This window comes from Esox lucius, chromosome 25 (genome assembly GCF_011004845.1).
Source record: "Esox lucius isolate fEsoLuc1 chromosome 25, fEsoLuc1.pri, whole genome shotgun sequence".
Taxonomy (NCBI): domain Eukaryota; kingdom Metazoa; phylum Chordata; class Actinopteri; order Esociformes; family Esocidae; genus Esox; species Esox lucius.
Window position 1 is genome coordinate 20,898,240 of NC_047593.1, and position 25,777 is coordinate 20,924,016.

Below are 25,777 nucleotides of genomic sequence, written 5' to 3' on the forward strand. Positions count from 1 at the left end.
CTTTCTGAGTTTCAGATCCCTTCTTCCCCACACAGTGTTCAGAGACAGACTCCACACACAGTGTTCAGAGACAGACTCCACACACAGTGTTCAGAGACAGACTCCACCGTCTCATCCATTAAAACAATAACATCATTTTTCACAATCTGGAAATTCTTGTCTTCTCTCCCTTTCTTCTTTGTCCTCTGACATATTTGGGAGCGACAAGGTAGAGGGCTAGGGAGGGGTGACGTGGTAGGGTGGAGGTAGAGGGTTAGGGAGGGGTGACGTGGTAGGGCGGAGGTAGAGGGCTAGGGAGGGGTGACGTGGTAGGGTGGAGGTAGAGGGCTAGAGGGAGGGGTGACGTGGTAGGGTGGAGGTAGAGGGTTAGGGAGGGGTGACGTGGTAGGGTGGAGGTAGAGGGCTAGAGGGAGGGGTGACGTGGTAGGGTGGAGGTAGAGGGTTAGGGAGGGGTGACGTGGTAGGGTGGAGGTAGAGGGCTAGAGGGAGGGGTGACGTGGTAGGGTGGAGGTAGAGGGTTAGGGAGGGGTGACGTGGTAGGGTGGAGGTAGAGGGTTAGGGAGGGGTGACGTGGTAGGGCGGAGGTAGAGGGCTAGGGAGGGGTGACGTGGTAGGGCGGAGGTAGAGGGCTAAAGGGAGGGGTGACGTGGTAGGGTGGAGGTAGAGGGTTAGGGTGGGGTGACGTGGTAGGGCGGAGGTAGAGGGCTAGAGGGAGGGGTGAGGTGGTAGGGCGGAGGTAGAGGGTTAGGGAGGGGTGACGTGGTAGGGCGGAGGTAGAGGGCTAGAGGGAGGGGTGACGTGGTAGGGTGGAGGTAGAGGGTTAGGGAGGGGTGACGTGGTAGGGCGGAGGTAGAGGGCTAGAGGGAAGGGTGACGTGGTAGGGACGGAGGTAGAGGGCTAGAGGGAGGGGTGACGTGGTAGGGACGGAGGTAGAGGGCTAGAGGGAGGGGTGACGTGGTAGGGACGGAGGTAGAGGGCTAGAGGGAGGGGTGACGTGGTAGGGACGGAGGTAGAGGGCTAGAGGGAGAGGAAGGAATAAAGGATTGGATGAGAATGTCAGGCGATTATAACATTTACATGTCTTTAGAACTGATATCTGTTTTGTTACCATAGTAACCATGCAGAGCCAAATTCAGTCTCCTCTCATGGTTTCTTCTGGGATGGGGGACAACTGGTCTGTCCAGAAGAACACAACATTATTATGTTCACAACAAACCCACAGGGAGCAACAGGTTGTCAGTTGGTAGAGATGTCTGATTGACATTCTCCCAGCACTGTGTTTACCCCCGTCTGTTACCTGTCTGTACACTGGTACCCCCATCTGTTACCTGTCTGTACACTGTCTGGTACCCCTGACAGTCTGTTACCTGTCTGTACACTGTCTGGTACCCCTGACAGTCTGTTACCTGTCTGTACACTGTCTGGTACCCCTGTCTGTTACCTGTCAGTACACTGGTACCTTCGTCTGTTACCTGTCTGTACACTGTCTGTACACTGTCTGTTACGTGTCTGTACACTGGTACCCCCGTCTGTTACCTGTCTGTACACTGGTACCCCCGTCTGTTTCCTGTCTGTACACTGTCTGGTATCTCCGTCTGTACACTGTCTGTACACTTGTACCCCCGTCTGTTACCTGTCTGTACACTGTCTGGTACCCCCGTCTGTTACCTGTCTGTACCCTGTCTGGTACCCCCGTCTGTTACCTGTCTGTACACTGTCTGTTACCTGTCTGTACACTGGTACCCCCTTCTGTTACCTGTCTGTACACTGGTACCCCCATCTGTTACCTGTCTGTACACTGGTACCCCCGTCTGTTACCTGTCTGTACACTGGTACCCCCGTCTGTTACCTGTCTGTACACTGTCTGGTACCCCTGTCTGTTACCTGTCTGTACACTGGTACCCCCATCTGTTACCTGTCTGTACACTGGTACCCCCGTCTGTTACCTGTCTGTACACTGTCTGGTACCCCCGTCTGTTACCTGTCTGTACACTGGTACCCCCGTCTGTTACCTGTCTGTACACTGTCTGGTACCCCTGTCTGTTACCTGTCTGTACACTGGTACCCCCGTCTGTTACCTGTCTGTACACTGGTACCCTCGTCTGTTACCTGTCTGTACACTGTCTGGTACCCCTGTCTGTTACCTGTCTGTACACTGGTACCCCCATCTGTTACTTGTCTGTACACTGTCTGGTACCCCCGTCTGTTACCTGTCTGTACACTGGTACCCCCGTCTGTTACCTGTCTGTACACTGTCTGGTACCCCTGTCTGTTACCTGTCTGTACACTGGTACCCTCGTCTGTTGCCTGTCTGTACACTGGTACCCCCATCTGTTACCTGTCTGTACACTGTCTGGTACCCCTGTCTGTTACCTGTCTGTACACTGGTACCTCCATCTGTTACCTGTCTGTACACTGTATGGTACCCCCGTCTGTTACTTGTCCGTACACTGTCTGGTACCCCTGCCTGTTACCCGTGGAAGTGACAGTGGTTGTCATGGGCAAAACCATAACCCTAATCCCCACAGATACACATATGTTTTTCTATTCTTTCGGGTACCACACACTCACACAAATACTCACTTGTCCACGGTGAGGTTCTGTATCTACTCAGGAGCCCTATGGAAGAAAAACACAGGGTCAGTCGTGTCCTTAAGGTTCTCTAGGGACCACAGTGTCAGTCGTGTCCTTAAGGTTCACTAGAGACCACAGTGTCAGTCGTGTCCTTAAGGTTCTCTAGAGACCACAGTGTCAGTCGTGTCCTTAAGGTTCACTAGAGACCACAGTGTCAGTCGTGTCTTTAAGGTTCACTAGAGACCACAGTGTCAGTCGTGTCCTTAAGGTTCTCTAGGGACCACAGTGTCAGTCATGTCCTTAAGGTTCTCTAGGGACCACAGTGTCAGTTGTGTCCTTTAGGTTCTCTAGGAACCACAGTGTCAGTCGTGTCCTTAAGGTTCTCTAGGGACCACAGTGTCACTCATGTCCTTAAGGTTCTCTAGGGACCACAGTGTCAGTTGTGTCCTTAAGGTTCTCTAGGGACCACAGTGTCAGTCTTGTCCTTAAGGTTCTCTAGAGACCACAGTGTCAGTCATGTCCTTAAGGTTCTCTAGAGACCACAGTGTCAGCAGTGTCCTTAAGGTTCTTTAGAGACCACAGTGTCAGTCGTGTCCTTAAGGTTCTCTAGAGACCACAGTGTCAGCAGTGTCCTTAAGGTTCTCTAGAGACCACAGTCTCAGTCATGTCCTTAAGGTTCTCTAGAGACCACAGTGTCAGTCGTGTCCTTAAGGTTCACTAGAGACCACAGTGTCAGTCGTGTCTTTAAGGTTCTCTAGAGACCACAGTGTCAGTCGTGTCCTTAAGGTTCTCTAGAGACCACAGTGTCAGTTGTGTCCTTGAGGTTCTATAGAGACCACAGTGTCAGTCGTGTCCTTAAGGTTCTCTAGAGACCACAGTGTCAGTCGTGTCCTTGAGGTTCACTAGGGACCACAGTCTCAGTCGTGTCCTTAAGGTTCTCTGGAGACCACAGTGTCAGTCGTGTCCTTGAGGTTCTCTAGAGACCACAGTGTCAGTCGTGTCCTTGAGGTTCTCTAGAGACCACAGTGTCAGTCATGTCCTTGAGGTTCTCTAGAGACCACAGTGTCAGTCGTGTCCTTATGGTTCTCTAGAGACCACAGTGTCAGTCGTGTCCTTGAGGTTCTCTAGAGACCACATGGTCAGTCATGTCCTTAAGGTTCTCTAGAGACCACATGGTCAGTCATGTCCTTAAGGTTCTCTAGAGACCACATGGTCAGTCGTGTCATTTTGCATTTCAAACATATATTGTTCATTCAAACATTGCTGGCTTTGGATTGGTCCTTTGCCTTGCACTGTCTGTGATGACATATTTGGTGAACGTGTACCTTGGGAGAGTTGAGGGGAGACACCGACCACCACCTGGTTTGGACGGACATCCTTAGTCTGGACCACACTGCGCTCCTCTGAAGGGGAGTAGACGGACAGCACAGGGGAGGGAGGAGACGGAGAGCACAGGGGAGGGAGGAGACGGAGAGCACAGGGGAGGGAGGAGACGGAGAGCACAGGGGAGGGAGGAGACGGAGAGCACAGGGGAGGGAGGAGACGGAGAGCACAGGGGAGGGAGGAGACGGAGAGCACAGGGGAGGGAGGAGACGGAGAGCACAGGGGAGGAGACGGAGAGGTGACTTCCGCGCACTTCAACAAGTCTGCATATTGCAACAGAGGGCAGCGTGTTTGGTTGTGTGTGTGTGAGACTCACTTCTGCAGCATTGTGTCTTCATGTAGACCACAGTCAGTGAGGACAACATAAACACAGCCAACACCAGCACACACATGTCGTCAACTAGAGGGACAGAGACAGAGAGAGAGAGACAGAGAGAGACCAAGAGAGAGAGACTGTCAGTATGTCGATCTTAACCTTGATGACACCATTCTGCATCATAGCAACCAATAAGCTGTGTGAGTACGGGTCTCTTCCTGTCACATGACATGGAGTGCAGGAAGTGGAATGGGTGAGCAATGTGTAGGTGCAGGACATGGAAAACAGATGAGGATTAGGAAGCCATGTTGTACTCCTCACCACTGTTTGATGTGTGCACATCAGATGTCACATTGTGGTTGTTTCCTTGGGTGTAGACATGAATGAGACATGAACTGTGATTGGTGGGTGTGGAAGGGAGGCGGTTCTGAAGACAGCAGTAGATCCTGCCTTGCTCTTCCTCGTCCCTCTTTTCCCTTCCCTCTGTGTTGTCTTCCTCCATCCTCCGGCTATGCAGAGTGACGGTCATGTTCCTCTTGTCCCACACCACCAAGGCCTTCACGCTGAGTCCTGGAAAGATGGGTGGAGAGGAGAGAGGGAGGGAGGAGGAGAGGGGAGGGGGAGACTCAATATGGAACTAAGCATTTCGAGACCCCCACATAAAGTAATTAAAAGTAAATTGTTAATCGATAAACAGCGATCGACTTGCGACATGCCCTCCTACCTGACATCGGGGTGTTGCCATGGAGACCAGACAGGTTTGTCTCCGTGTCACACAGTAACCATGTCAGTTTGGAACTGGAAATATTTTCCCTGGGGTCACCAGGGTTACCAGGATTACTAGTGTTACCAGTGCAGACAGGCTTCTGGTCTAGAGGAGTGTGCTTGGGGTCACACTGTGTTGTCACTTCCTGATGCCCGCAGGGGTCAAAGGTGATACAGTGGAAGGTTACTGCAGCCAGAAAGAGAAGTATCATTTTGAGAGTGTGTTGTAGCTTAACGCGTGTTACCTGACACTGCTCTATCTGCTCACTTAATCCTGATGTGTGACCCACAGAAAAAAAAGGAGATACTTTTGCCGTACTGAGAGACAAATGATTCATGGTTCTTGATCATTCCAAAGGCACGTTTTCAAACGGGGCACCTTTCATGAGGGAAAACGTTAGTAAGGCGCTAATCTGTGGATTTAACATCCGTGGAGATGCATGTGTTGACCCCTGATTAAGGTGGGGGTGTGGATCAGAACAGTCAGTATGTGGGTGTGACGGGAGCTTTCAGTAGAGATTTCCGGGGATAGTTTCTGGTAGTTTGTGCAGCTGGTGTGGTTTCACACAGTCTACAGTTGTGAGGCCGAGTGGAAGTGACTAAAACCATGTCAGAGGTTGCTTATGGTTGAGAAATTAATTTTCAGTTCAGCAGAAACAGCTCTGGTGGACATTCTTGCAGTTAAAATTTAAACTGCACTCTCCCTCTAAATGTGACACGACTGTGGAACTGTGTTGTCTGACAAAACTGCAGATTTCACAGTGGCCTTTTAATGTCCCCAGGTGCAATAAACGATGCTGTTTAATCAGCTTTTTGATATGCGACAACTGTAAGGAGGATGGATTATCTTGACAAATAAGTGTTCACTAAGAGTTTGTAACATTTCTGGGATCTTTTAAACCATGGAAGCAACACTTAAAATACTGGTTTGTGTTTCGGTTCAGAGTAGATTATCTGATAAAAATATTAAGTATATTTGTGTCACATAACATTACCCGTAAAGTGTGGACCAGAATGATTACCTCTGGGTCTCAGAATGTCTGGGAGACAGATGATGATGACAAGGATGACGAGGATGAAGAGTTTGCTGGGATCTGATGATGTCATGGTACATACCATACAAAGACACACACACGTTTTAGCCCTCTAACAGCAGTCTCTTGTTGCTGTCTGTAATTCCACAAGGCAGGTGATGAAGTGTCTGTATTTGTACAAGGTAGGTGATCAGGTGTCTGTAATTCCACAAGGTAGGTCATCAAGAGTCTATAATTCCACAAGGGAGGTCATCAAGAGTCTGTAATTCCACGAGGTAGGTCATCAAGAGTCTGTAATTCCACGAGGTAGGTCATCAAGAGTCTGTAATTCCACAAGAAACAAGTTATCCGTTGTTACACTCATCTGTCAGGTATAACGAACCACATGTGGCTCACCTCTTAACTTCCGGTGTAACTTCCGGAAACTGTCAGACTGAGAGAAAGACAGATTGTGAAAGATAGAGAGCAATTTGAAGAAAGTTGAACGACAGGATGTGAGAGAGAATAGATTATTAAAGTGTTAACATCCTGAATATGAATACCTATAATGAACATTTACATAACATTACTTCCAAATGTGGATAAGTCATGTGAATCTGTGGTGAACCATTCATTCAAAAGAACCATAAACTTTTACCAAAAAAAATCAACATTTGTAAGCATGATAACCAGCAATGTTATATAAATTCTGGTAATGAGACTTCTAAATAGAAGAAAATTATCAGTTGATCATTAATAATTTCCTGAACCTTAGTTGGGGTAGAGACATTTGAACGCTCTTGTGAAAAGCTCCTCTGCTGAGGGAATGTGGTTAATGGTGTTTATTTGGTAAGAATGATGAACCTTGCTGTGTTCTATGAAAATAAGGCTAGACTAGAGGTTGACAAGTTGATTTGTCTGGTGTGTGTGTGTGTGTCTGAATACTAGAAGTGTTTTTGTTCCCTAGGACCGAAACTGAATTCCACTGGTGTAAGGTTTAAGGGCTATTCATTTTGCAATTGGAGTTAAGCGCAGATGAGTCCGCTTCACAAGCGTCCCCGGAAGTCTCGCGATGTCCCATACCATTCCTATAGTGACGTGCAGGGAAAACCTAAGGGAGGACCGCTCTTTTCAAATAGATCTGCGCTCGGGACAGATTAGTACTCTTAACTGGTCACAGAAATGATCTTCACTCACCTGCAGCACGCCGATATGATTTGCTCCAGACTCGATGACAACCGTATTTACTGATTTCCGTTCAACTGTCTTTCCATCAGACTATAGAAAGGAATACAATTCACTTTATCAGCCGTGATCATCCTAGTTAATTCTGCATTCAGAGAATCCGAGAAGATAGCGAACATATTCCGTTTTGAGTGAGGTGCTTTTCAACGACAACAGAGCAGACTATAGCCTAACACATGGAAACGCGATGCAGTTATTGACAATCTATAATTAAAACCCCTCAAGGTGAGTGATCGGACACAAGGTAGGAAATTGTTGTCTTGCTTAAATGCGACAGTTCATCTGTCATGCACTGCGGAAGCAGATTTTGCAGGCGTCAGAAAGAGGAAAAGCTTCACCCAGTAGGGTGCTTTGGAAGCAGCGAAGTCCGAGGAAAGCTGGGGGTTTTAACTGGCCTGTAGATTTTTCTGCAATGTTTCTATTGCTTTAAGGAAGCCACACATTGCATACAAGTCTATGTAAATCCCATTAAGAAACAAAGGTTATGTTGTGACTACATTTTTTTTATCGAGCAAACGAAAACGGCATCTGTGCCGAGAGTTAAATCAGATGATTAGGCTAGAGTTTGCACAACTTCTGACGTATCGATTGGAGGGCTACCTAATCGTAATGGGCGACCAGATAGCCGGAACGCCGAAGTACCTTCTCAACTGATGGTTGTTATGTATTTATTGCGCATTTGCTTTAATAACGATTGGTGATAAGGGTGATGGGTAACTCGGTCGGTGAGTCGCAGTAAAGGTTGGCTACACTAGGAACACGGAAGCGTTACTCAGGCGTAACTGTCGGAACCATATGTCACTCTGACCTCATATATAATTTCGTCCAGTCTTGGCTAGAACTGCCATAACACCGGCTTTATTTTTTTTACGAAGTGTGGGAGCAGGTTTGCAGTGCTAGGTGTTTTACATAGTAGGCTATTAACGTATGAACAACACAATAGTGACGTGTGCATGTGAGAGAGGGAGACAGACTACATATTTTACATTCTTTATTTGAACCCAAAACCCCTTACATACAGCATCTTCTCCGCACGCTCCGAGTCGGTTCAAAACTGCTGACATGCCCTTGATTTATGTAGATCTGCAATCTGAATGCCATGTACTGTTGGTGGACATGCCACATACTCCCGAACGTCAGTGCTGCGAGTTGGTACTGATAACCCAGGCTGGTCAGGCTTAACGCAAGGGCAACATCAGCAGACATACTATACATCCTCGTCAAATATTAAACCCGCTTCCTTTTACACATTGATGTTTATGGATGTGTCAAAGGCAGTGCTTAAACCTGGTTAAGGCTTCACATGCGTCTCACATTGTATGCGTAGTGGCACAGTCAGAGGTGACTGTGGAAAAAATATGACAGGCATTTTATGAAATGTAACACTTCATGTTAGACTATGTGAGATACAGAATTATTCACAATAACTCAAACCAGTTCAGATGTTTCCTCAATTGCTGGCTAAAGAGAGAAATTGATTGGCCAGAAGAAATGTGAATCAGTGTAAAAAGATCAGAATTGCGCTCCCAGTGTAAACACTACAATAGTTCAGTGGTTCTCAACCGTTTTTGGGCCAGCGCCCCCCTATCCATTATCCAGGTCCATTACTGCCCTTCATCAAATAAGATATAGGATAATTTTCCGGAATATTAATAATAATTTTTGTTGTGATTATTATTATTGTTGTTATTATTCTTTTTGTTACTATTGTATTTATCAAAAATCATCAAAAAGGCACACAATTGAATGACAAACAGATGTATTAGTTTCCCAGGGAAACAAACAGCAGCCAATCAGAAACAGCTAACAATATAACATTCATATCTTAATTTAACAACAGCCAATCAGAAATGCGAAACGATAATCATTCTTACGAATTGTTCCAACAGAGAGCAAGCTGGTACTTATCTAGAGGTAAAAGCAGAAGGATTAACTTAGTGAGCCCTGCACCTGGTTTTATTGCAGTCATGTCAACAAAGCCACTGTATTGAATAGTCTTTTAATGTGCGTTTGGATGCTGGACGCTAAGTTGCTTTCAGGGGAAGTCCGACAGTGGAATATCCCTCTGGTAAAAGTGTAAACCCTGCAATAACAAGGCTTCACAGTGTATCCCTCATGTGGGTGAAATTGTATACGAAATTATTGGTATTCCTCCACGGGTAATACCAAGAAAGAGAGCGTCCATTTTCCAGAGTTTAGCTACACAGTAAACCCCATGTGGGTGAAATTGTATAGATGAATCATCGTTGTAAACCTGCCTTAAAACATACGACCCCCAAAGGCACCTCAACGCCCCCCTTTCCATAATATTGCTTCCAGCGCCCCCCGTCGTCCTCTGAACGCCCCCGTTGAGAAACACTAGATGAACGAGACGTGATGCTAGATTTGTTAGATTTGAAATGGAGAATCATTCTTAAGTTGCGTCCCTGGCAACCGTTTGACCATGATGACTATAGTTATTTTCTAATGTTGTGAACAACGATGGTTGTTTTTGGAAGTCCTGATGTTGTGAACGACGTCAGCTTTAACCTAGAGGGCTACATGGGGCTCATGCTTTGACCTGTGAAATCCACTCAGATCTCAGAGTGTTCCAGATCCCTGCGAAAATACACATTTCCAATTCCCATCAACACACTTACAGGCCCTGTATTTGATGTTTGACATAAGAAGCGAGCCAATTTTGGCAACGAAAACAACTATGAATCCAAAAATGGTAGATGCCAAGGACTGTTAAAACACCAGGGGAAAATACAAACTACAAAAAATTAATTAATTTTAGATGCATTAATAAGAATTAAGCGTTTATGTGTGTAGAAGCATCTGATAAATCATTAAATTTTATTGAAGTAGTCCTATTATATATATATTTCTGGCCTCTTGATGTCGATTTTCTGTTATGACAGTTATTTCTAATCATGTTTCGCCATGTCTGGATGACTGACTGGGTGTCATCAGTTATCTCTAGATGGAGAACATTTCACTCTCGGGCCATAAACCTTTGCAATGTGTGTACCTGCCTGTCTGTCTGGCTGTGTGTGTGTGTGTGTGATCTGTCTGTCTGTCTGTCTGTGTGTGTGTGTGTGATCTGTCTGTCTGTCTGTCTGTGTGTGTGTGTGTGATCTGCCTGTTTGTTTGGCTGTGTGTGTGTGTGTGATCTGTCTGTCTGTCTGTGTGTGTGTGTGTGTGTGTGTGTGTGTGTGTTTGTTTTAACCTTTCTGCACATTGATTGGAACCATAAAAAGCTGTCTGCGAGTTGAGTTATGACCCAATACATGCCCAGTTCTGGCACAGGGACCAATCACGTAGCTGTCTGTGGAAGGCCTCAGCCAAGCGACCAATAATTATGTGTCTGAAGGATGTAGTCGCCAATCACTCTTCAGTTTAAATATTCCTTTGAGTTTCATTCCAACTCTCCTTCTTTCTCCCAAGGCTAACAGTCCATTTATCTTTCACTCCTGTGTAATTTTGCATCTCAAAGCTGCAGTGCTCTGTATTGATCCTGTATTGATTTATCGACCTGAGAAAATGAGGCCATTAGACAGCCTCTGTCTGTGTGTGTGTGTGTGTGTGTTAGGTCTTACTGAACTTATGGGGACCAAATATCCCAATGAGTACAGTAAAACCAGAAAAAAATTAACGAATTGGGACCTTTTGCCGGTCCCCGTGAGGCAAAAGTCAATTTCCGGCTCAGGGTTTAGGTTTAGAGTCAAAATTACAATTGATTTTATAGTTAGAATTGGGGTTTCTTTAAGGTCCAGGCGTTGTTGGTTAAGGTTAGGGTTAAGGTTAGGCATTACATCTAGGTAAAGTTTAGGCATAAATGTTACTTTAATGAGGTTAAGGTTAGGGTTAGGTTTAGGTTAAGGTTAGGGTTAAGTTTAGGGCAAGGGAGCATGCAATTTCTATTTTCTGGTCCCCATGAGGGTAGCTGTACAAACTTGTGGGTGTGTGTGTGTGTGTGTGTGTGTCTGTGCGTGCATGCTTTTTCCGGTTGTAGATTTTAAAATGGTCTGGCCATTGTGGGTTAATCCAGAATGTGTCTGGCTGGTCCCAATGTAAAACACCAGGGTGATGGCACCTTGGGGACGAGGAGAGAAGGTCAAGTGGTTGGGGAACTAGAAGAGGAGGGAGTAAGACAAAGGGATGAGACACAGACAGAGGGATGAGACACAGACAGAGGGATGAGACAGACAGAGGGTGGAGGGGAAGAGCAGGGGTAGAGAAAAGGACATGTGTTGAGACTAATGAGCTTGTGTCATGAATAGCATACTATTCCCTATGTCTTGCACTCTGATGCTCAGACTAAAGTGTGGAGTGAGGCTGTGCCACTATGTTCGGAAGCCCCATAATATAATGCAGGACAAAATCTGTTGGTTTCTAGGGGGGAGCGGTAGAAGAGAGGGAATGCAGAAAGATGTAGAAGGTGTCATCTGTCACCTCATTTCTTTTCAATCCATTATTTAAAAGGATAATGAACAAACATTCAGCACTTATTCAATCTGTCAGACTCTGCCTTGGAGATCTTCTGTAATCTCCTGTTGAATTATTCATTCGCCTGTGGTCCCTGGTTTGTTTATAATGCATTTGGCACAATGAATTATTACATAGTTTATATGGATGAAGGATGTGGGCGTGTTGCTGTGGTGAAGTCAGTACACAGTCTACACTAGGCCTGGTAAAGTGGCCCAATTTCGAGCTCCTCTGTGCCTTTGCGTGGATGACAGAGAGTGTGTATGTAGGTACAGAGTGAGCACCAGGGACTAGGTGAAAGCTTTCATGTTCACTTGTGAACCGAAAGCAGGGTTGTGCTGTTTGTCTCTCTCTTTTCCGCGTTCTTTCCATTATCTTTCGCTCTTTTTTCCTCTCCTTTTGACTGCTTCAAGTCTCGCTCTCTCAGTTGTAAGCGGTTGCCAAGAGAACTGTAGTACAGTAACGACGGTAACAAGGCACGAGCTCCCCGCCATTTCTTCCCGTTTGGAGAGCTGGAATGTCGACCGGCGGCTCGAGCTCCTCTTCACGGAAGGACTTTGACGTGAAGCAGATCCTCCGGATCCGATGGAGGTGGTTCGGCCAGCAGGCGGCCCCTCCGCCCAATAATCCCAATTTACAGGACTTCTTTTGTGGGAGAGGAACTGGAGCAAGCAAGAGCCCGTCTGTTAGCGGCTGTTCTACCAGTAACGGATCCGTAAACGGCGCAAGTACGGGAAATAACGGTGTTGTAGCAGCCAGCAGCAGCAGTTACACTGGCAATAGTTTGTGTAATGCCAACAACAACAGAAAGTTCGTGGATAATTCTTTCGGGATTCGCGCCGCTATCCCAGTAGGAGCAGCTGGAAATTCTTCTTGTCCGCGGTCCTTTAGCCAGCCGGAGTGGGTCACCCCGCCTTTCTCTCACTCCAGGCCGGTAGCAGACATGGAGCGCCCCGGGGAGGGCTCGTTTCCCCAGCCGGCCGTGGCGGCTATTTCCGCAGCTGAAGAGGAGACCGGGCCGCCGGGAGCTGAAGACAACAACAACCACGCGGACACTGACTCCAGCTCGTGCAGGTATGACAAGAACGGAAAGATGACGGGAAGTTGTTTCTTTTGAACGGAATACATTCAACTTCACGTGGAGATGTAAAAATAGGATACTGGTTTGCATATCGATCTGATTAGTTTTTTCTCCAGTACATAGGTTATGTGTTATGGAAAATGTGAATCTTATATGACTTTAACAGTACTAATCCACGTCGACCCATGTCTGTGTTGATTATGCTATTGAAAACGTTTCATGGTTAGAGATATGAAGACTGCCGACACTCATGCACGCGCCAGTACACACACAGACGAACAGTCATGATATGAAAACTGCTGATTCACTCACACACACTCATACGCACACGCACACAGGAAAATTGTGAGAGATTGTTCTATTTGTTTAATTCTAGTGAGAGTACTGCATGTCTCATCTGTGTCTTGTCTTTCTGTGTCTTGTCTGTCTGTCTCTGGCATGGGTGAAAGACACTTAAAGGAGACATTGCGATAGACAGAGGGAAAGAGAGTGTGTGTGTGTGTGTGAGATTCACACACTCCTGAATATCCAGGCTGATGGGAGATATTTTTAGCAGAGTGTCTGAATTCTAAATGACATTCCTGTGAGTGGGAGGAATGCAGGTGGAATTCCAAAGTCTCTGATTCAGCCGCTCTTTCCTATTTTTTCTTTCTCTCTCTTCCTTCACTCCTTTCCTTTCATTCTCCGAATCTCCTTTCAGTCTTTACTTTTTTCCCTATTCTCTAATCTTTCCAACTTTCTCCCCATCTTTTATTTCCCTCACTTTCTCCTCTTCAATCTCTTATATTTAGTTTATATTTACCAATTTGTCTGTTTAAAATCCTTTTCGTCTTGCTCCAATATACTTGATGAAGGTGGTCTGCGTAGTTAACTATTTATTTGAGCTAGAGAAAATCATTCCCTTTTGCGTCAACTCTTTGGGTGCCACTTGTTTCTTTTTTACAAATTGTGGTTAAATTCAGATTGATATTTGTGGTAATGTTTGTTTCTGTCAATTTGGTTGTGCCTATAGAAACGGAAAATTAATGCCATGCCGAAAGAGACAAGACGACAAAATATAACTTATAATATAAGAAATATTGGAAAATCCATAACTGTCAATTAAACTTCAGGGATGTCAATCTGTCCAGTTAGGAAGCATAAGTGGTTGTGAATCAATGTTACCTGTTTTGGTGCACATGAAAGTGACAACAGGTGCACTGGAGAGGCAACAGCAAGACAACCCCCAAAAAGGGAATGGTTTTGCAGGTGGTGTCAATTGCTCTCTCCTGATCCTTCTGGACTGATTCTGTTGTCCTTGTCACTACTGGCAGCATGAGGTGGTACCTGCAGCCCATTCAGGTTGCACAGGTAGTCCAGCTCCTCTAGGATGGCACATCCATACGTACTATCGAGAAAAGGTTTGCTGTGTCTCCCAGTACGGTCTCAAGAGCATGGAGGAGAGACCAGGAGACGGGCCTTTACACGAGGAGATCTGGACAGGGCCTTAGAAGTGCATAAACCCAGCATCAGGATCGGTATCTGCTCCTTTGTGCGAGGAGGAACAGGAGGAGCACTGCCAGAGCCCTACAAAATGTCAGAAACAAAGTCCATGAGGGCCTGACATCCTCAAGTGGGACCTGTGCTCACAGCCCAGCACCGTGCAGCTCGATTGGCATTCGCCAGAGAACACCAGAATTGGCAGGTCTGTTCTGTTCACAGATGAGAGCAGGTTCACCCTGAGCACATGTGACAGACGTGACCGAGTCTGGAGACGCCGTGATGAATGTTATTCTGCCTGCAACATCATCCAGCATGACCGGTTTGGCGGTGGGTCAGTGATGGTCTTGGGGAGACATATCCTTGGAGGGTCTCACAGACCTCCACATTCTAGCCAACGGTATCCTGACCGCTGTTAGGGCCCTGGGTTCCCCCTGGTGCAGTGGGACCTGGGTTCCCCCTGGTGCAGTGGGACCTGGGTTCCCCCTGGTGCAGTGGGACCTGGGTTCCCCCTGGTGCAGTGGGACCTGGGTTCCCCCTGGTGCAGTGGGTCCTGGGTTCCCCCTGGTGCAGTGGGTCCTGGGTTCCCCCTGGTGCAGTGGGTCCTGGGTTCCCCCTGGTGCAGTGGGTCCTGGGTTCCCCCTGGTGCAGTGGGTCCTGGGTTCCCCCTGGTGCAGTGGGTCCTGGGTTCCCCCTGGTGCAGTGGGTCCTGGGTTCCCCCTGGTGCAGTGGGTCCTGGGTTCCCCCTGGTGCAGTGGGTCCTGGGTTCCCCCTGGTGCAGTGGGCCCTGGGTTCCTAATGTCCGGCCTCATGTGGCCAGAGTGTGTAGGCAGTTCCTGGATGACAATGGCATTGATGCCATTGACTGGGCCTCACGTTCCTCAGACCTGAATCCAATTGAGAACCTCTGGGACGTTATGTATCGGTGCATCCGACACCCCCAAATAGCCCCACAGACTGTCCAGGAGCTCACTGATACCCTGATCCAGGTCTGGGAGGAGATCCCCCAGGACATGATCCACTATCTCATCAGGAGCATGGCCAGACGTTATCCAGATTGCATACAGGCACGTGGGGGCCACACACACACACACACACACACACTACTGAGTCACATTATGAGTTGCTGTAATAAAATCCACGTGGGTTGGAGCAGCCTGTGATTTTCAATTGTTTATTTAGATTTTTGATGTGAGTTTGAATCCAGCCCTCAATTTCTTGGTGAGTTGGTTGTTACGCCATTTTTTTCTCAACGAATTACACAACTTTCAGTAAAGATTTTGATCTTAAATGTATGTAGTTCGAGACCAGATGTGTGATTTCAGGGTCCCTCAATTTTTTTTGAGCCGTGTATATCAGCAGTACCGTTGCAGTGAGCAGTCGTGTTGTCCTTCTCCATATTTGTGTGCGTGTGAACGCGCGTGCAGGACGTCCAACAGCAGTGCCACGCTGTCCTCATGTGTATCAATGGAGCCGTGCGCGTGTGCCGAGGACAGTGTGTACCTGGCCCCCCGCCACGCTGACCTGACCTTCGGCCGGATGGAGACCTACCTCCGCACCAAACAGCTCTGTGACGTCACCCTGGTGGCCGGGGATCGCAGGATACCTGCGCACAGGTACAACGCTCGCTACACACACATGCGCGCACACACACACACACACACACACACACACACACACACACAGTCATTCAGCATTGTTCTATAGCCTTGTGTGTTTGCCAGTATAAAGGGGAACTGAAGGAGGGAAAATGTTGCTCATCTGATATCCTGTACTGGTGTCAAATACCAGATGTGTCACACGTCTTGTGAAACGTCTTTCTAAGGAAACGGCAGTGTCATCTGACATTGTCTGATTGGTAGATCTGAGATGTTTTGGGCGATGACATCCTGCCTGGTAGATCTGAGTTGGTGTGTGTAACATCCTTGCTTCGCCTCGCACAAAAAGTGCTCTTACTTTGTCAAAAATCAAATTAAATAATATTTTATCTTTGTTTCTCTAATTCTCTCCCTTTCTATTTCTTACTTTTCTCTCTGTCATTTCCCCACACGCCTCTCTCAGTATCCCTCTTTTATCTTTCCATCTCTGTATCAGTCCATATCTCCATCTTGGGGTCCCTCTCCTCTTATGTCTTTATCTTCATAATCCTCAGTCTGAAGAGAGAGAACTCTGATTTGATTGCTTTAATTTGCTGTTAGCTGTTGTTACACAGGCAGTCCAGTTCTGATGTTTTTTTGACTAATTGGTCAGATTAACTTATTAAAATATCTCATGTGATTTGACAAATAACCAGTTAGTGGAAAAAAAATAAGAAAAAGATATTGTGAGGTCCTTGGGTAAAAAATATCAAGAATCCACTGGACCTCAGACTGGGGGGGGGGGGATTTGCAAAGCACCAGCTTTGCAAATCCTAGTGTGCAAAGCTGGTAGAGGCCTGCTATCCAAAATCCAGTGTAATAAATGGACTGTGTTAGATTAGACTAGGCCCCAATTTCTTTAGGCTGTTCAGCCGAGCCAAGGATAGTCAAAGACCTTGGTCAGCAAGTCCTGTTCCTGGGTGTGGTAGTGGCCCCAACAGAAGGTGTCAGGCCTTAAGCTCTTCTATCAGTGGCCCAGCTGAAGACTGTTCCAAGGTGAAGTTGCTTGTGTCTCTTCTGTTCCTTTCATTTGAGCAGAACAGTAACAAGTTGGAAATCAGACCAGAAGGTCTATCAACTCTGAACTAGAGCTATGGTTGCCATGAGAGCGTAGCATTCTGTCCTGTTTTCATGTTTGTGTGACATCTTGTTTCTTTGTATGTATCTTGATCAGAAGACAATAGTATTTTGGGAATGGACAAAGCGGCGTATAAAAAGGTAAAAGCAACAATATGAAGGCAGAACATCCCATAGAACTTTGCTCTTGACCTGTTCCCATGCAATTAAAACATTGAAATTATCAACTATTATCTGTGTTTTGAGAGTTTCTTCTGACTTTTTTCTTCATAGTTTTTCCCTGAATAGTGGACTTTTCCACGATGGCAATATTCAAATCTTGAACCTGCGTGAAGTCGGCCCCCCACCCAACATAAAAGGGGTTAATAATCTGTGCTCCGTTTGTGCCGTTTACATTTTTGTTTGTGCTTTTATCATTTTGTGATGATGTCACCAGACCCCAACCTGCTCCACATTTCACACAGCTTAGCATGGATGAGCTTTTGGACAAAGTTTTTACAGAGATTGTCAACTTTCTTTTCCTCCCCCTTCTTTCCAGGCTGGTTCTGTCTTCGGTATCAGATTATTTCGCAGCCATGTTCACCAGTGATGTCCTGGAGGCCAAACAGGAAGAGGTTAAGATGGAGGGGGTGGACCCAGATGCATTGTGGGCGCTGGTGCAGTACGCCTACACAGGTACCCACTTGCATCCTGTGTGACGGGGGAATGTCCCGCCTCTTCCCACTCGCGGAGGCGGCCTCTGATACCATGCTGGTGGGTGTGTTTGCCCCAGGTCGTGTGGAGCTGAGGGAGGAGACCATCGAGAGTGTTCTGTCGGCGTCGTGTCTGCTCCAGCTGTCAGCGGTGGTCCAGGCCTGCTGTAACTTCCTCATCAGGCAGCTACACCCGTCCAACTGTCTGGGAATACGCAGCTACGCTGATGCGCAGGGTTGTACCCACCTCCACTCTACAGCACACAGCTACACCATGGTAGGTCCTCTGTCACACACACACACACACACACACACTCCCCTCACTGCTGTTAGTTTATGTCAGTTCAATTCCAAGATGTTTAAAAGCTTTCTCTCTGTCTCTCTCGGTCTCAGGAGAACTTTGTGCAGGTTGTAGAAGGTCAGGAGTTTCTCCTTCTCCCCCTGGACGAGATGGACAGGTTGTTGTCCTCAGACGATATGAATGTTTCCGATGAGGAGACCGTGGTTACGGCGCTACTGAACTGGGTCCGCCACGACTGTTCTGCCCGGCAACCCCACCTGCCGTCGCTCCTCGCTCACATACGATTGCCTTTACTGAAACCCCAGGTCGGTCTGTCTGACGCGAAGAGGGCTGAGGGAAGGATGAGAGGGAAGGAGGGCTGAGGAAAGGATGAGAGGGACGGTGGGCTGAGGGAAGGATGAGAGGGACGGAGGGCTGAGGGAAGGATGAGAGGGACAGAGGGTTGAAGGAAGGATGAGCGGGAAGGAGGGATGAGGTAAGGATGAAAGGGACGGAGGGCTGAGGGACGGATGAGAGGGACGGAGGGATGAGGGGAGGATGAGAGGGACGGAGGGTTGAAGGAAGGATGAGAGGGACGGAGGGATGAGGGAAGGAGGAGAGGGACGGAGGGATGAGGGAAGGATGAGAGGGACGGAGGGATGAGGGAAGGATGAGAGGGATGGAGGGATGAGAGTGATAACAGGAAAGAGCAAGAGAGGAGAAGCGACAGGGAGAGGGACGGTTTCTTCTGACCTGCTTTTGATTGATTCAGAAAGAACAAGACACACTTCTTGTATTCCATAAAAACTACAAATAAATTTTTGGGGAACCAAAATCCCCCGATACGTCCATTCCTCTTCTATCAGCTATATTTACACTCACACACACTCACACACACTCACACACACTCTCACACACACACACACACACACACACACACACACGCACACACAGTCCTATCTAAATGTAAATGATGTCGTTTCCAATGCTCTGTTTGTCATTCAGACTCCCAGGCAGTTCACTGATGCATCGCCCCCTGATGGTGTGTGTCTGTGGTCGCCGCTAATGACACCACATCCTATACATTTATATTCTCAGCAGACACTCTCAAAGACGCCCTTATCCTGTGAAGAGCCTTGTTTGGGAGATATGGGCCCGGTTCTCTATGACTACTGTGCTACATGCCCAATACTTGTTTCTGATTTGACCTGGTGTTGAGCCACATACAACCTCATGTCCAGTCTGATGTGGTAATGAGCCCTCGTCTGCTCTTAACAGGCTTCTCTCTCCGTCTCTCTGTAGTTCCTGGCAGACTTGGAGTCTAACCCTCTTCTCAGAGACAGTGTGGAGTGTCAGAGGCTTCTAATGGAAGGTAGGTCATAATCGCAGGTGGAAGCTAAATGGTTAGCAACAGCACGCTGATTTTAATTGGTGCCGTGACCCAGAACGTCTGTGGTGGCGTGCTGTGTAGCCAGTTTAGGAGGGGTGAGTGTTGTAGATATAAGCACACCCCACAGTTAGCTAGAAACATTGCCCACAGGGCGATCCGATTGGTAGCTTTTGTGTAACTCAAACAGTTGGAATATTGTCAAGGAAGATGCTCAAGAGTTGTGAAGCAGAGGACCCGCGTTTAGACCAGTGTGGGGTCAGGCGAACTGCCAGGGGAGGACAATACTGCTAGCAGCAGTAATGTCAATGTCAACTTTATTTATATAGCACATTTAAAAACAACCATGGTTTACCAAAGTGCTGAACAGGATAAGGATCAGATACATGAATGAGCAAGTACAAAGTTACTAACAAATAAAAAGAAAATAAACAGAACAGCAGCACAGTAAAAGACATCTGATGCCAAAGTCAGCTAGGATTAAAAGCCAGAGCGAAAAGGTGTTTCTTTAGCAACGATTTAAAAGTTAGTAGAGCCTGCGCAGCTCTAATGTGCAGAGGTGAGCTATTCCAGAGGATGGGGGCACCCGTCGCAAAGGCTCTAGTTAGTTGACCTCAGTGCTCTAACTGGAGAATGGCGGTGAAAGAGCCAACCCATTTAAAACCTTGAAAACAAGCAATACAATCTTAAAATAAATCCTGAAAAGGACAGGAAGCCAAGGGAGGGAGGCCAATACTGGTGTTATGTGTTCACGCTTTCATTTTCCAGTCAAAAGATGAGCAGCTGCATTCTGTACTAACTGGAGCCGATGCAGAGATGACTGTCCTACCCCCATGTACAATCATCTAGCCAGGAAGTAATAAAAGCATGGGTAACGAGAGATGGACCTTAACTTTTGCTAAAAGTCTTAAATGAAAGAAGCTCATTTTGACAACTGAACTAATCCGCCTTAAAAATTTTGAAGGAGCTATCAAAAGTAACACCAAGATTCTTAACAAAGGATCGACTGTGAGAAGCTAAATGGCCCAGAGTACCAAGTGGATCAACCACACAAGTCTCCACACATATTGATCTCTGTCTTACTTTCATTAAGAGTGAGAAAGTTTAAAGACATCCAAGTTTTGATGTCCTTTAAGCAGTCTGACAAGGGCGGCACAAAATCTTTTGTTATAGTTTTCATCGACGAATAGATTTGTACATCATCAGCAAAGCCGTGAAAGGAAATATTTGTGCTTCTTAAAAAGGGACCCCCCAGGTGAGAAAAGGGTGCCTTGAAGGACCCCCCAGGTGAGAAAAGGGTGCCTTGAGGGACCCCCCAGGTGAGAAAGGGGTGCCTTGAGGGACCCCCCAGGTGAGAAGTACCGTAGTCTAAGAATATTCGGCTAGGTGAACCGAGAAGCGCCTATCTGTCAGGTATGACTGGAACCACTTCAGGTTTCCTTTGATGCTTACAGTGTTCAAGGCGTGATAAAAGTCTCCCATGATCCACAGTGTCAAAGGCAGCAGTCAGGTCTAAAAGCACCAGAATAGCAGTTAAGGCATGACGTCTGTTTGAGTCACATCCTTTACTGATGTACCTTCATTGATTGGTTGATTGCTTTACGGACTGATTCATTGACTGACTGGCTGACGGATGTGCTGTGTTGAATGACTTGATTGGATTGTGCAGGTATGAAGTACCACCTCTTGCCTCAACGGCGCCCCCTGCTGCAGAGCCCCAGAACTAGACCTCGCAAAGCTACGGTTGGAGTCATGTTCGCCGTTGGAGGCATGGACGCTACCAAAGGTTAGTTCGATTTAGGTTTAGGGTTAAGCTTAAGACTTTCCTGTTAAAGTTAGGTTTGGGGAAACTAGTTTATTATAGGAATAATGTTCGGGTTCCCCACAATCATGTTACTTTTTTGTGTTTCCAGGGGCCACCAGTATCGAGCAGTACTGTCTCCGAAGGGATTCTTGGCGCCAGGTAATCAAAAGAAACGTCACAATATGGCACACGACTTCAGAAGGACGCATTTCAAGGTGCTCAAAGACAAGAAACCGTGACCGAGATGAAACCTGGTTGGCAGGTGGCGGTGATGAGTGGGCGTCGGCTGCAGTTCGGCGTGTGTGTGTTGGACCAGCGGCTGTATGTGGTGGGGGGGCGTGACGGATTGAAGACCCTGAACACCGTGGAGTGTTACAACCCCCACAGCAACACCTGGAGCGTCATGCCGCCCATGTCCACACACCGACACGGGCTGGGTGAGACTCAACACTCCCTAACACATGTCCACACACCGACACGGGCTGGGTGAGACTAAACACTCCCTAACACATGTCCACACACCGACACGGGCTGGGTGAGACTCAACACTCCCTAACACATGTCCACACACCGACACGGGCTGGGTGAGACTCAACACTCCCTAACACATGTCCACACACCGACACGGGCTGGGTGAGACTCAACACTCCCTAACACATGTCCACACACCGACACGGGCTGGGTGAGACTCAACACTCCCTAACACATGTCCACACACCGACACGGGCTGGGTGAGACTCAACACTCCCTAACACACACAGACACACACACACTCACTAACACACACAGATCCAGGCTGGGTGGGGACCTGCACAACTTGCTCGGGTGGTGATAACGGCTAGAAGACTCTCTGCTTAATTATTTGGATAGTGAAGAGCTACCAATGTGTGTGTTAATATGAGGTCATGTTATCCTAGGTGTGATTGTGTGGTTCTGTGTTAATATATGAGGTCATGTTATCCTAGGTGTGGTTGTGGGGTTGTGTGTTAATATATGAGGTCATGTTATCCTAGGTGTGGTTGTGTGTTAATATATGAGGTCATGTTATCCTAGGTGTGGTTGTGTGTTAATATATGAGGTCATGTTATCCTAGGTGTGGTTGTGTGTTAATATATGAGGTCATGTTATCCTAGGTGTGGTTGTGTGTTAATATATGAGGTCATGTTATCCTAGGTGTGGTTGTGTGTTAATATATGAGGTCATGTTATCCTAGGTGTGGTTGTGTGTTAATATATGAGGTCATGTTATCCTAGGTGTGGTTGTGTGTTAATATATGAGGTCATGTTATCCTAGGTGTGGCAGTACTAGAAGGTCCCATGTATGCAGTAGGAGGTCATGATGGCTGGAGCTACCTCAGCACTGTAGAGAGGTGGGTCCTTCTTCATTCAGAAATTAATCCATCTTTATTCATTGGCTTTGGGAAATATTTATTCACATTCCATAAGAAATAAAATGAAAAGCACAATAACAGATTTGTGTCAACAGTACACTTTTGTTTTTGAGGATGAAGATCTTCTGAATGTAAACTGTATATCTCATGTATAGTGATAGTCTACACACCTGTTAGCCTAGTTTTATGTTGACTTCAAATCTAAAGTGTGTGTGTGTGTGTGTGTATGTGTGCGTGCGTGCGTGTGTTCGTTCTAGGTGGGATCCTCAGGCTCGTCAGTGGAGCTTCATAGCCAGTATGGCCACGCCTCGATCTACTGTGGGAGTTGCAGTCCTCAACGGGAAGTATGTTAAATACACACACACACACACACACACAAATGCAAGCAGAGGTCCCTCACTTAACTGAGCGGTTCTCCCTCCAGGTTATATGCAGTAGGAGGTCGTGATGGAAGCTCCTGTCTGCGCTCGGTAGAGTGTTTTGACCCCCACACCAACAGGTGCGTGCGTGCGTGCGTGCGTGCATGTGCGTGCCTGATTCGGTCCTGTCTTTACCCATCCACAGTGAGGTTAACTATTTGGTCCGTATATCAGAGTTTCTGTAACACACAAATGCAGTGCTAATGAACTGTGGCGTCTCCTTAACTGAGTAATAAATGACATCTGCAACCAAGTAAACTGGTCCGACCCGGTAGGTAAAACCCTGATCTATGGAGCAGGGTTAGAATTGTAAAATGACGACAGATTCCATGTGTCTTGCTGTTTTAAAATGGACAGGTCAGATAATTATTGGGCGGGCTGTAACAAGCTGTGAACTCCTGAATGATGTTTCCTCATGTAGCTTTCTGTTACAACACAAACACAATGAGGCTGTGTTGTGACCTACACACCACCAGGTGGAGCTGCTGCGCTCCAATGGCCAAGCGCCGTGGCGGGGTGGGCGTGGCTACGTGGAACAGTTTCCTGTATGCTATTGGAGGACACGACGCTCCCGCCTCCAGCCTGGCATCAAGACTCAGCGATTGTGTGGAGAGGTGTGTGTGTGTGTGTGTGTGTGTGTGTGTGTGTGTGTGTGTGTTTGTGTGTGTGTGTGTGTCGCGGGTGCAAATGACATGGTGACATTTTAGGGTGTGGTTTTGTGTGCATACAACTGGATAGGTACTGGTAATGACTGATTTGTAAGTTGGTGTGACTACTGAGGCATGTTTGTGTCCTCAATTGTGTGTGTGTGTGTGTGTGTGTGCAGATATGACCCTCAGACAGACGCGTGGACGGCAGTAGCGTCCATGAGTATCAGCCGTGACGCTGTAGGTGTGTGTCTCCTTGGAGACCGTCTCTATGCAGTCGGTGGTTATGACGGGGCGGTCTACCTGAGCGCTGTCGAGGCCTACGACCCCCAGACCAACGAGTGGGCGCAGGTACGCACCCATCCTCTCCAAAAAAAAAAGCTTTATCATTGTGACCTTTGGAAGGTGAAGGTCATTATTTCAAACAGCTTCTAATTTGAGTTCGTTGGACCTGGTTTGGATTTCCGTGGAGGCGTTTCCTCTGACTTGATGACTGTTGTGGGACGTGCCTCTGGGTGGTTATGTCAGTTCCCTGTTTCTCCTCTAGGTGGCTCCGCTGTGCCTGGGCCGAGCTGGGGCCTGCGTGGTGGCTGTCAAACTGACGACAAACACACACACCTGAAAATGTTCGGTTGGCATTTGTCCTCCCACTTTTCTGGTCTCCAGGGTTACCTTCAATGACAGAAAGTTTGATGCCACCATTTCAACCAAACCAGGAAGAAACATTTGATACATTAAGCTGGATTAGATATAACGCTTATTAAAGTGTCTCTTTCGCCATCACACTTTCACATTCCTTAAGGATACAGGAAATGAGATTAAACAGTATTTCTATACCTAACCAGCCTTTTTACTCGTGAGGATTGGTGACGTCCTCCAAAGGTCACTGTTTCTTTATCATCCTGAAGGGGATTTGGGTCCTCAAGTATTAAACAAGAACACGCACTGGAACCAGCCCTCTATTTTGAGAGCAGACTAAGTGCAAAATGGAGAGTTGAACAGTGTTTAAAAAATTCAAAATCAAGAAAATGCTTGAACCAAGCCAAACAAACTCATTTCAAAAATTCAAAATCGTTTAAATCTGAAGCGTGTGTTAAATCTGAAGCGTGTGTTAAATCTGAAGCGTGTGTTAAATCTGAAACGTGTGTGTGTGTGTGCAAACGTGGATGCAGCCAGTGTGTTGACAGACAGGTTGTCAGGTACTTTGTTGTTTAGCTTGTTTGCTACTTTGGCAGATCCAGGATGGTCTTATAGAATGGAGTACTAGTTAAAGACTGGATGAGATTCATCCACTAGATGTCCTCAGATCAGATTTATTGGGTTATTGGTTTCAATCTGCAATGTCTAAGGTGGGAGTGTTTCTATAATGCAATAGAGACAGGCAATAGTAATGCATATTCAGAGCATTGGGATTGATATGGTTATATAATATATACAGTGGATATGTATGGCCTCTGTATATCTAGATATGTATATCTATGGCCTTTTTAATATGTATGGCCTCTGAGGTAGTACAGCACATAGAGTACTGTGGCCTACAAGTAGTCAAGGGCTGCTGACATTGGTAATTCATAAGACATTGGTAATTCACATTGATGTCTCCAATATGAACAATAAAAAATATTCATGATGATCATGATAAATTCACTATATTCCCTTTTGCCCTTGTGTTGGTGGTTTCTGCATCACAGTTAGAACAGTGTTCCAAGGACTGACGAGACAAAAATAGCCCTTTTTGCCAGAAGGCCAAAATGCTATTCTTGGAGGAGGGAAAGGTACTGCATAGCAACACCAAAACCTGATTCCAACCGCTAAGTATGGTGGTGTGAGCATCATGGTTTGGGGCTGCTTTTTGGCCTCATCTCTAGCAGCTTGCAATCATTGAGGGAATTATGACTTTTATCAGGAAATTCTACAAGTGAATATCAGGGGGACCTATCATTTGGAGCTTATAAAAGGTTGGGTCATGCAGCATGAGAATGACCTTAAATCCGAAAATGCTGTGGCAAGAAACCAATGAATAGCAATAAACTGAAACAGTTCTGATCAACAACTACAGGAAAACTATGATTGAAGTTATTGTTAAGAAAGGAGGCTCCATCCAGTTACAAAAAGTCA

At 46.8% G+C, this 25,777-nt stretch overlaps 2 protein-coding genes across 5 annotated transcripts; one reads left to right on the forward strand and one right to left on the reverse strand.

Annotated features, from left to right (window-relative positions):
- Positions 1-97: 97 nt before the first annotated feature.
- Positions 98-7,326, reverse strand: LOC105020834. Its single transcript, XM_029118132.2, has 9 exons — positions 7,249-7,326; positions 6,061-6,394; positions 4,998-5,225; positions 4,595-4,843; positions 4,274-4,357; positions 3,900-3,977; positions 2,584-2,619; positions 1,109-1,176; positions 98-1,017 (listed from the first exon to the last, which is right to left on the reverse strand). The coding sequence occupies exons 2-8, from the start codon at positions 6,155-6,157 to the stop codon at positions 1,133-1,135; spliced, it is 816 nt and encodes a 271-aa protein (XP_028973965.2). The 5' UTR covers positions 6,158-6,394; positions 7,249-7,326; the 3' UTR covers positions 98-1,017; positions 1,109-1,132.
- Positions 7,135-25,311, forward strand: klhl5 (kelch-like family member 5). Of its 4 annotated transcripts, XM_034291006.1 has the most exons (16): positions 7,135-7,521; positions 12,697-12,840; positions 15,754-15,942; positions 17,579-17,715; positions 17,813-18,009; positions 18,126-18,338; positions 19,315-19,384; positions 21,069-21,185; positions 21,313-21,362; positions 21,466-21,640; positions 22,497-22,572; positions 22,851-22,937; positions 23,018-23,092; positions 23,489-23,626; positions 23,839-24,010; positions 24,207-25,311. In XM_034291006.1, the coding sequence occupies exons 2-16, from the start codon at positions 12,710-12,712 to the stop codon at positions 24,279-24,281; spliced, it is 1,902 nt and encodes a 633-aa protein (XP_034146897.1). In that variant the 5' UTR covers positions 7,135-7,521; positions 12,697-12,709; the 3' UTR covers positions 24,282-25,311. The 4 variants fall into 4 exon arrangements, with proteins under 4 accessions (XP_034146897.1, XP_034146898.1, XP_034146895.1 ...); XM_034291007.1 differs by lacking the exon at positions 12,697-12,840 and having other exon boundaries at positions 7,136-7,521; XM_034291004.1 differs by lacking the exon at positions 7,135-7,521 and having other exon boundaries at positions 11,248-12,840.
- The last annotated feature ends 466 nt before the right edge of the window (positions 25,312-25,777 follow it).

Bases quoted from the DNA above. Each gene is read 5' to 3' on its own strand.
- LOC105020834 (XM_029118132.2), bottom strand. From the start codon at position 6,157: ATGGTATGTACCATGACATCATCAGATCCCAGCAAACTCTTCATCCTC. The intron at 2,620-3,899 runs GTACACGTTCAC...TTTCTTCCATAG, and splicing joins CTCCCCTCAACTCTCCCAAG to GGCTCCTGAGTAGATACAGA. The intron at 1,177-2,583 runs GTGAGTATTTGT...TCTTCTGGACAG, and splicing joins CAGAACCTCACCGTGGACAA to ACCAGTTGTCCCCCATCCCA.
- klhl5 (XM_034291004.1), top strand. From the start codon at position 12,284: ATGTCGACCGGCGGCTCGAGCTCCTCTTCACGGAAGGACTTTGACGTG. The intron at 15,943-17,578 runs GTACAACGCTCG...CCTTCTTTCCAG, and splicing joins CGCAGGATACCTGCGCACAG to GCTGGTTCTGTCTTCGGTAT. The intron at 17,716-17,812 runs GTACCCACTTGC...TGTTTGCCCCAG, and splicing joins GGTGCAGTACGCCTACACAG to GTCGTGTGGAGCTGAGGGAG.